General features: G+C 48.8%; 1 protein-coding gene across 1 annotated transcript in view; it reads right to left on the bottom strand.

Annotated features, from left to right (window-relative positions):
• Window positions 1-666: 666 nt before the first annotated feature.
• Window positions 667-10,718, bottom strand: part of CDCP1 (CUB domain containing protein 1) — a 54,643-nt gene continuing 44,591 nt past the window's right edge. The window contains exons 6-9 of the mRNA XM_060162183.1: window positions 9,819-10,199; window positions 8,062-8,427; window positions 5,936-6,023; window positions 667-3,310 (exon numbers count right to left, since the gene is read on the bottom strand). Of these exons, the coding sequence (XP_060018166.1) occupies window positions 2,878-3,310; window positions 5,936-6,023; window positions 8,062-8,427; window positions 9,819-10,199 (1,268 nt within the window). The 3' untranslated portion in view covers window positions 667-2,877. The remainder of the gene's footprint in view (window positions 3,311-5,935; window positions 6,024-8,061; window positions 8,428-9,818; window positions 10,200-10,718) is intronic.

Genomic DNA, 10,718 nt, shown 5'->3' with positions numbered 1-10,718 from the left:
AAATATTTTACAGAAGTGGGGCCTGGGCTTTAAAGAAAAGAGCCAGGGGTATGTCGGGCTGGCCCCTTCAAGGAGGCATGTCTTTGGAAAACATTAAATCTACCTGAGGTCTCAGGAAGACAGCAACTTGGCCTGGAGTTTTGAGCTCTCGGTTAAAAGAAAATGGCCACGTGGTGCCCTTGTGAGTAAAGGTGGCGTGTGATGACAGCCATGCTTTAAGGGTGGGATTCAGAGCACTGACTGAGTGACTGTCAGAAGCAGCCAGGAGGTCAGAGAAGGCAGAGAATGGAGAGCCAGGGCCCCAACGATGATTTTAAATATTGATACAATTTCAGCAGCGGGAAGGAAGGCACAGCCCTCCTCTGGCCCTTCCTGGAGGGTGTTTGCCAGCATCTCAGGTCGACGCTGAGGGTCCCTGGGCAGAGCCAGCCTTTCAGAAGTAAAGGTGTCACTGTCAGCACCGAAGGCATAATTTAAAAAAACCCAACATACTCTTCCTCCTGGAAAGAGTTTAAAAAAACCCTGGAACACACCATTTAGGAGATTGCAAAACTCCTTTTCATGGAGGCAAAGTAGTAGGTGGACAAGTCTGGGCAGTGTATTTCCAAGGTGAAGTCACTGAACACGACGACCTGCATCTACTTTTTTTTTTTAAAAGTTCATTCATTTTATTTTTTAAAAATTTATTTATTTTTGGCTGCATTGGGTCTTTGTTGCTGCGTGTGGGCTTTCTCTAGTTACGGCGAGCGGGGGCTACTCTTTGTTATGGTGAGCGGGCGTCTCATTGCAGTGGCTTCTCTTGTTGCGGAGCACGGGCTCTAGGGCGCGTAGGCTTCAGTAGTTGTGGCATGCGGGTTCAGTAGTTGTGGCTCGTGGGCTCTAGAGTGCAGGCTCAGTAGTTGTGGCGCTCAGGCTTAGTTGCTCTGTGGCATGTGGGATCCTCCTGGACCAGGGTTTGAACTCACGTACCCTGCATTGGCAGGAGGATTCTTTAACCACTGCGCCACCAGGGAAGCCCTACATCTACTTTTTAAAGGAGGTTTTGCCACAGAAGTATCGACCTGGGACTGTACCGACAAGCCATAACACAATTCTTCTCCTCCCGGATGAGAACAGGGGCCACAAAGGCAAATGCCCACAGGAGCTGGGCTGGTAATTAGTATAAATGAAGGATGTGGGCTGTGTGTAAAAGAAACTTTCCTGAAGCACCCATCAGCCTTAAGAATTGTCTTCTTATTTCATATGAGATATGAGTCTTGAACTTTCCATTCCATTATGAGAAGCAACTCTGCAGGGTGTTGACCAATAGCAGCAGACCCTCAGCCTCAGTGTGTGAGGTGACAGGGTTGGTCGGCCCTGTGGTGAACTGGTGAACCAGATGCCGCATCTAAAGATGAGCTGCGTTTCAACTCCAGCTGGTTGTTGCTCGGTGAGAATGTGAGCCGCAGCATGGCCAAAACTTCTGATCCAGAATTTTATGTAAACATTTTATAATTTTAAATGTTGGTGACTAACTCTTTAAAAAGATGCATAGGCTAAACAAAACACACCTGTAGGCTGGATCATTCTCCAGTCTCTCCTGCAGGGGCAGGAAAGGTGTGGTAGGCAGAATAATGGTCCATGTCCTAATCCCCAGCACCTGTGGATATGTTACCTTACAGGGCAGAAGGGACTTTTCAGTGTAATTAAAGATCTTGAGATGGGGAGATAATTCTGGATTATCCGGCCGGGCTTTATAAGTGAAAGGTCCTTGTCAGTAAAAGAGGGAAGCAAGAATGTCACATTGCCACCATCTGAGGCAAGGAATGTGAGCAGTCTCTACAAACTGGGAAAGGCAAGGAGATGGATTCTCCCCTAGAGACTCCAGAAGGAGCACAGCTCTGCTGACACATGGATTTTGGCTCAGTGAAACCCATTTTGTGCTTCTGATCTCCAGAGCCCTAAGATAGGAAATTTGCGTTCTTTTAAGCCACGATGCTTGTGGTAATTTGTTGCAGTAGCATTAGGAAACTAATACAGGCAGCCACCCTTTGGTGTATCCTTCAATGTTTTTAGAGGATGAAAATACTCTCTAAATTTCTATTTAGATGCTAAAGTATTGCTGCAGCTGGGAGAGCCACACATGGCAATTCCATGAAATTTCTCTTACTTCTAGGTCAAAGGACAATGAGACTCAAGATGGATTTCTATGGTAGGATAACCACACACAGAGCAAGAGAACCAGCAAGTCTCTTATCAAAGCAGATGTGCGTCAGTACCCTCAAACACGTACACACTTTTCTGGCTGGACAGACTGCAAATTATTCCCACCTCCCAGGGGACAAGCACATCTAGTGGTGAGCAGAAGTCAAAACCCAGCCAACTAACCAGTTAGCGTGAGCTGTCACTACGTCAGGTGAAAAGAGCTGCATGGCTATACAATTGACTTCTTAAATACACAGGACCACCAAATAAATATAATAAAGCATACTGACATTTCCACCCAGGGGACCCCAGTGAGACCACGGGTCTCCGTGGGCTCCTAGGGGTTGGCACTGTCAACCTGAAGAAGTCTAAATCCAAATCCAAATCCAAATCCAGGGCTCACTGCATCCCTGTCCTGCGTGATTCAGCCTCTCCCCTCTCATTATGGACTGGTTACAACCCAACCTGAGTTTAGAAGGACTTTCACTGTGATGATTGTATCCAGATCACAATTCATCATTTTCAATGTCTCAGCACTGGAATGAGTCCACTTGGAAATCAGAAGTTGGTGGCATCCAGAAAAACCTCCTGCTATCCTTCCACAGAATTCCTCTTCTTCAGGATTTCTGGGTGGGAACCCTAAAGGGCATCTCAGTGCCCTGCTTTATGTCAAGTCTTAGGGGTGGGTCCAAATTATTCCCCAGGCTCCATGGTCTCGTAGGTTTCTAGCAAGGGAGGGTCTGTGTTCCCATTGCTTATATTCCTGTTGCTGGGGTAGGAGAAGGTGTACGTTTCGCTCTCAGACTCAGAAAGGAAGCCAGAGGATGGCTCATCTTCGGTCAACTTTGCAGTTGGAGCCCTGGAGCATATGCGGGGTGGGGAGGGAGGGCAGTCCCCTGTGGGGCCCTGGAAGGGCCGGTAGGTGTCCACCTTTGGCTGGAGGAAGGACCCTTTGGAATCCTGCAGCAGATGCCCATACACCATGGTGTCGTCGATTTCGGCATACACATGGGATTCGTTGTCCTTCCGTCTTTTCTGAAACGTTTTTGGCTGCATCGGCATCTGGGTATTGACGTTACCATTGTAGATACCTACAGCTGGGCCCTTGTTGATCTTCTTTTTCCTACTGAGGAAGGGAACAAGACAGAAGTCAGGAAGAAAACGATCTTAGAGGCTCACCAACTGTACATCCCTACTGGAATGAAGATCATTCAGGGTTCTGACTGGGTCTCCCCCAAGTCCCTCAAATAGCTTAGCGTTTGAAACTGAAACTGCTGTCCTCAGCGAACAGTTAGAAAGGGACCAGCTTCTGTCTCCAGTTTTTAAGGTGGAAACAGGAGCAGAGAGTGGTTTAGAGAGGCCACTGTTAACACCCTCTGTGCCTGAGTTTGCTTTGATACCTGCGTGGTATCCAAAGGTAGAGACATCTGACAACCTCTCTTTCCTAGCAGAGACAGGTGGTGTCCCAAACCAACCACATCAAGCACGGGTGTACCTAGGCCAACCTTCTATAACTCTCTGAGTTCTTTCCTGTAGCTAATGCTTCATCTCAGTTTTGCATGGGCACAAACTACGACCATCTAGTTTCTAAATGATAGCATACGACACTCAGATACAACCTCAGGAAGGTTGTATCTTAGTTTTTAGCTGGAGTTGGGGACAGTAGGACTCAGCATCAGCAGAGGGATCCAGTCCCTTCAGCAGTAACCTCCAAAAGAGGAAAGAGCTACAAAGAAGACAAAAGTCAGGCTGGGGTGCCCGGGTTCCTCCCTAACACCATTAATGCTTGGTTTGTAATGTTCTTTGGTATTGGACATGGATGGGCATTTGCACTCCCTGCCTCGGAAAACAAAGCCTCGCCTTCCATCTCCACCAGTGAAAAGCAGGGGATGCTGACTTTTTAGCTGACCAGAGATTCAAATGGAGGACAGTAGCTCAATTAGCATAATGGACCACATAATGCATGGCTGGCGGTTCACTCATTGTGAACCTGTACTTTTCTCAGATAAAAATAAATCTAGTACATGTAGCTTGTAACACTGGGTTCCCTGGCCAGGATGACAGGCTGCAAGGCCTCCAGCCTGAAGCCTTGTAGCAATGCTCCGCCCATGTGCTCCTACAGCACCTTGCTTGTCCCCACCAAGCTCTTCTCACACTGTCCTGACACCGCCTCCTTATTTGCCTGCTTCTTTAGTCCCTCTGCCCCCATAGACGGCAGGAGAAAAGACTGTGTCTTGTGTATCCCCAGCACCTCTCCTGGTTCCTAGGGCCCAGGAGACCCTCAGGAAATACATGCTTCATGACCAAGTTCAACGGCACTGTCTGCCCTCCTTCTCATGGCAGGAACCCGTCCTCCCTCCCAACCCAACTTGGGGACAGACAAGCCTTATGCAAACCTGCCAGCCAGTGGCCTCCCCCACAGCAAGGCAGGGGCTGGTAATTCCCAGGCCGGGACTGGGGCACTTTAGGGATGGAGGCAAGTGCTGGCCCCTCCCCTCGTCCAATTCCCTCCTGATGAGGAACCTGGGGCCCAGTGTTAATGCCATGCTTTCCCATCTGGGTGGAACATACTGTGCACCCCAGACAGGAAAGTTTCCTGAGAGGAGTGATACAATGATGTTTCTTTAAAAGAAGTCCTTTTCCCTCATGCCAGATGTGTGCAATCACATTTCACAGAGAAGACGCCTCCCCCGAACCTGCCAACCCACCCTCATCAGTAGAGACATTTCTGATCAGCAATTTCAATTGTTTGCTCATGGCCCCAGTTAATAAAAAAAATTTTTTTTTAGTTTTTTGCTAAGGGAAATAGATTCCCCCCGCCCCCATGGCTTTAATTAGAAATAGGAGCAGAACTGATGAAATCTGGCAGCAGCATGTACTCTGTCTAAAAAGGTCAACACTTTCCTCTCATAAAACAGAAGCTGTTATCCTGAGGGGGTGGAAGGTGAGACTGAGTCAGTTAACTGGGTCTTCCTTCCTCTTGCCCACAGGGCTGGCTTTTTGATGCTTGCCTGGAGGCCAATAAACAAGCATAAAACAGACAGTTTGTTTAAGAAACTGGAGGAGAACAAGCTGGGCAGCGGGACTGTGTTTTCCTCAAGGTGACGGGGGGAGCGGGTTCACAGGCCTGGTCTGGCAGGGTCTACGGGAGCGTTTTCCTGCCAAGATCACCCCTGTGAGGACCACAGTCTAATGAGCAGACAGTAAATGATTCACAGGGGACTTATGCTGAGGCAGCTGCGTAAAACTGCAGGCTAAAATGTCACCACATGTGTACTTTTTTTCCTACAAGGTAGGGGATTTTTTCCCCCTCCAAGCATAATTCACATCCAGCAATATTATTTATTTTCCACTTCTCTTTTTTTTTGGCCACGCCAGGTGGCTTGCAGGATCTTAGTTCCCCAAACAGGGATCCAACCCGCACCCTCGGGAGTGAAAGGTTGGAGTCCTAATTGCTGGACTGCCAGGGAATTCACCCCCTGCAATATTTATTTTTTTGGCCGCACTGCATAGCACGTGGGACCTTAGTTCCCCGACCAAGGATTGAACCGGCGCCCCCTGCACTGGAAGCACGGAGTCTTAACCACTGGACCGCTAGGGAAGTACCCGCCCTGGCAATATTATTTAACATTGATCTTTGCGGGGGAAAATGGAAAGCAAGGAAAAAAGTCAATAATTAATGACAGCTCTGGTCTGTGTGATGTAAGGAGGTGTCAGCTCAGGTGAAGACAGTTCGAGAAATTCCACCTACTTCTTTTTCACAAAGCAAATGATGAGTCCGAGGGCAAACAGCAGTAAGGCGCCACCTCCCACCACCGCGAGGATGATGACAGTCAGGTCTGTGAACAGAGACACAAGGGAGGAGAATGGGGAGACACTTGGTGTCAGGCTGGTGATGAACTCCAGTAGACAGTCTTCAAAGATGGCTACCATCCATTCCTTCCCTCCTCGTACGCACATGCTGCTCCTCCCTTTAAGGGGAATCTGTTTCCTTTCCTCCTGAATATGGGCTGTGCTGGTGTGGACCTAACCTTTTAGAAACCTGGCAGCTTCCTGCGCTTCCTGAGGAAAAGCCAGCCACCATGTAAGAAGTCTGACTATGCTGAGACCATGCTGTGAGGAAGCCCAAGTAGCCATGTGGAGACTCCATGAGGAAGACAAACCAAGGCTCCCAGCCTTGAAAGTGAGCAAAGGTGAACCATCCCAGCCCCCCTCTAGCTATTCAAGGCATCTGGCTGAGGCCCCTCATATCTTAGAGCAGAGATGAGCCACCTGCTGTGCTCCATCCAAATTCCTGACCCATGGAATTGTGAGCAAAAAAAAAAAAGGTTATTGTCTAAGCCACTAAATCTTGGAATAGTTTGTTATGCAGTGAAAGATAACTAAAACAAACTGGGGGACCTACCAGATCTATTCCAAAGGCTACTCCTGGCCTATCCCAGCTGTGCTCCCCTGATCGCCACAGCCCATGTTGGAGGAGAGAAGAGCAGGGGGTGTAGAAGAAAGCAAGGAGTCAAAAGTCAGAGGTGAAGGAGTTAAGGAGAGGGTTGTTTCATGTGTGCTGTCCTTCTCCTACAGTTGTACAAAGGAAAAAGAAAATATATCAGAGAGAGAGCCCTGCACCAAACCAGGATTTAGAATTTCTGGCTTGTTCAATAAGAAAACAAAAGGTGAGACTGTGAGAAAATAGGACTAGAAATAAATGACAGAAAATGAATGTAAGAGAGGAAGAAAACTCAGGAGCTAATCTGAGAGTGTGGGCGAGCTTTTCACTTGTGGCTTCTGGTCCCCGTCGGTTCTCTTGCTGCTAACCACCTGTGTGGCCTTGGGTGGACACACAGTCTATCTGACCACCCAGAAGGGAAGGGGCTGGGGAAAAAAACTCCGTGGTTCCAACACTCTGTGGTGCTCTGTGACTATCTTGGAATCAAGGGCTAACATGGCCCCACCACAGATTGCCTGAAACTCTTCAGTGGATACTACCACTTTGGGCATAAAGGCAAAATCCTCATCATGGCTCTGAGGCCCACGACTGAGGGCATTCAAGGATTCTAATGTTTCACTGGACTAAATAAAAAAAGCCAGCATCATGTATCTGTGTCACACTTTCCAGGTCCTCACAGTTTAATCACCAACATTGAATCCCCAGTGATAATTTTATGGGGTAGTTACAATCATCTATTCTCTGCAGAGGAAGATCAGAGGAGTAAAGAGACTTCCCCTATGTCAGAAAGAGGTTAATAGTAGATTGACTACCAAAATGCCCTAATTCTTCCCCTGCCCTGACCCATGTCCTTTATTTACTGTGTGATCCTGCAGCTCCTCCCATCAAGAAATGGAGTCTACCTGTCCACCCCTTGAATCTGGGCTGACCAAACCAATGCTGTCAAAGGGACAGGGTATGAGTTCCTAACCTAAGCGTCAGGACACCTTGCATGCTTCCCCCAGCCTCTCTTGGATCTCTCTGCCTCTGCCATGAGAACAGGCCCCAGTTTGGAGGATAAGAGACCATGCTGAGGAGAGCCAAGGAATCTCAGTTATCACGGCTGATCTTGGCTGGGCTCCAGACATGTGAGAGTGCCCGGCCAAGACTGACAAAGTCCTCTAACCAACCTGCAGCTGCCCACAGGTGCTTGAGTGAATGAACCCTGACAAGCCCAGCTCAGAACTGCCCAGCCAACATGTGAGCAATAACAAATGGCTGTTTTCAAGCCACTGAGTTCTGGGGTGGTTTGTTATACAGTATTATTGACACAACAGCTGACTGATACATGGACAGCCAGGACTCAAATCCATGCTTTCTGACTTGCCTTCCAGTCTTGCTCCTGATCCCTCAGCTACCAACTGCTATCCACCACCACCCCCGAAAGACCTTACCCATGGTCCTTGGGGTAAGCGAGACCCAGAAAAGCAGGTCCAGCTGCTTCTTGCTCATGGGGCTGCAGTTGGAGATGTTGACCCAGAAGCTGTGATAGCGGAAGCTTGGCTTGGGCAGCACCTCCTCCTCCAGGCTGAAGATCTCCTCAGTGTGGGCCCGCTGCTCCTGGATGATCATGAACGCACGCCCTGTCTGGCAGACCACGCCCGTCCGCTCTTTGAGGAAGGTCAGGCAGGCCACCTGGTCTTGGGGCACACTGATGTTCCAGGACACGGAGGTGAGGGATGGTAGGCCCTTGTCCCAGTTAGGGGTCCTCAGGTAGACCTTGCTTTTCGTGTCCAGGGTCACTGTGAAAACACCTTCCTCTGCAGGAAAAGGAAGAGAATCCACTCAGATGTTGTTTCACTCTATCAGGATGGAGAGAATAGGAGGGTGGAGGAGATGATGCTATACTGTCCAGACTACAGAGCTTCCTGCCATGATGGAGAGGCTCTGGATCTGCACTGGCTAAGAGAGTAGCCACAGCCGCATGTGTCTGTTGAAGACTTGAAACGTGCTTGGTGTGACTGAAGACCTGAATTTTTAATTTTGTTTACTATTAATTTAAATTTAAATTGCCACGTGTGGCCAGTGGCTACCATATTGGTCAGCAAAGGAATAGCGTCTCAGATTAGGTTCTCGGGCCTTTTGAAAAAACCAACCAAACAACCAACCAAACAAACAAACACAAAACAGGCCAGTTTGCCAAACTGGTGGTTGTCTCAGCTTCCTTTCAGAAATGCCCTCAATGGAGCTAATGTCTATCCAACGCCCTGCTCCATGGTGGGACTGGTGTATACTGATTTCTATTTTGCAGATTTAGAAAACTTCAGGTTCTGGGAAGAATTCTTTCTGGTTGCAAAGTTGAAAGGGTCTCTGACATGTCAACTAATCCACTCCTTATCTTCAGGTGAGATAAAACCCCAACACTCCACATTGAGGATGGTGTGTCTTATTTTCAAAGATTCCCCAGAAGGAGTTTCTCTGGTAACCTTGGAGATACCAGGCAACGTGGAATGACCTTAATCTTACGGCCAGATTCATTTCCCTCCCACTCATGCCTCTGAGAACAAAATTACAGGGTAAACCTTGAATTAAGGTCTTGGTCAATTTTAAAAATGAACTTAGCAACTTGTAGTGGTGACTGTGAATTTTAAAATCAACAATGTAGAGTTCACCGTTGTGACCAATTTAAACCTCACTTGCTGCCTGAGAAGATCATACACTAGCCTCCCAGGAGGGGTCTGCTCCCTCATGCAGGAGAACGCTCTAGAGATTCATCTCTCTCCCAGTATTCCTTCCTCTGTGCCCTCCAAACTGCGTTCTGAATTGTCAAAGCAGAATCATAAAAATATCTGCATAAGGATTTGTATGTTACCACTTCAAGAATCCAGGACTTGGGAATATTTGGTTAGTTCTCATTTATGCCCTGCCTGCTTCCAAAAAAGCCTTGAACCTGATTATTTGTTCTGCTGCCTACCAACCATCACCTCCCACTGTCAGACGGTCTTATTTCTAACTCCTGGAATTTTCCACACTAGGTTAATGGTAAAGTCAGGATTAGGACTCATCATCTTGTATAAGGAACAGCCCACTCAGCTATCCCTTCTCTTCAAATTGACAATTGAGACGATCAGAAAACCAAAATAAGATAAGTGTCCCCATAAGAAAGGCTAAGAGGGCATCGAGATGGGGAGAGAGTGAAAGACCACCTTACCTTTGAAGTGGGGGACAAAGGACACGGTCAGGCTCTGCCTGGAGGCCTCTTGCTGGAAGCTGGGGGCAAAGGCACGGAGGGTCACCGAGACGTTCTGCTTCACCTGAATCTGCTCGATGGAGCCTCCAGAGCAGAAGGAGCCGAAGTAAAGGTCCTGGCCGGGAACGGCACTGGCCACGAGGTAGCTGAAGCTGGTGTTGCAAACCCTCTCATGAGTGTGCTGCTGCAGCTTCTGGGCAGGCACCAGTGCCAGGCTGATGCTGTCTTTGGGCACCAGCAGCTTCCAGGAGAAGTCGTGCAGCTGCACAGGCAGCTGGAGGATGTACCACGGCACCTGGAGCGAGTAGGCCTTCCTGTGGCAGTACAGGTGGTCCAGGCAGCCTACGAAAGAGGGGTTCGTGGTACCCAGGCTGGGAGGAAACCGGAAGTGCATCCTCTCCAGCTCTCAAGTCAGCCCGAGGCTTTCTCGCTTTTCCCTTTGGTCTCTCCTCTCCTGCTCTGTCCTGCGCTCCTGCCTCCTTGACGCCCCTTTCCTAGCTTCCCTCCTGCTCTTGCATTCTTACTCTCCACTAAACTGGCAGAACAACTTCTGGGGAGTATTCAGGGTTGAAATTTTCTCTTCTTGTTTGCTCAAGTTCTCAACTAAGACAACCTGTGTCTTAGATGCTAAGTGCCACGTGGGCAGGGTACAGGTTTTTCCCTTCACCCAGCCCTGCTGCCCAGTGTCCCTGCCTGTGGGGAGGCAGTTCGCGTAGTGGTTAGAGCTGGGAGCAGAGTTGGGGAGATCTCAGCTGGCGTTTCAGCTCTGCCGCTTCCTAATGGGGTGGCCTCGGGCTGGCTGCTTTGCCTCTCGCGGCTTTAGCTACTGCCTCAGTGGAGACCCTAAGAGCATCCACATCA

The sequence above is a fragment of the Lagenorhynchus albirostris genome, chromosome 10 (genome assembly GCF_949774975.1).
Source record: "Lagenorhynchus albirostris chromosome 10, mLagAlb1.1, whole genome shotgun sequence".
NCBI classification, from domain to species: domain Eukaryota; kingdom Metazoa; phylum Chordata; class Mammalia; order Artiodactyla; family Delphinidae; genus Lagenorhynchus; species Lagenorhynchus albirostris.
This window is presented reverse-complemented; position numbering and strand designations above follow the sequence as displayed.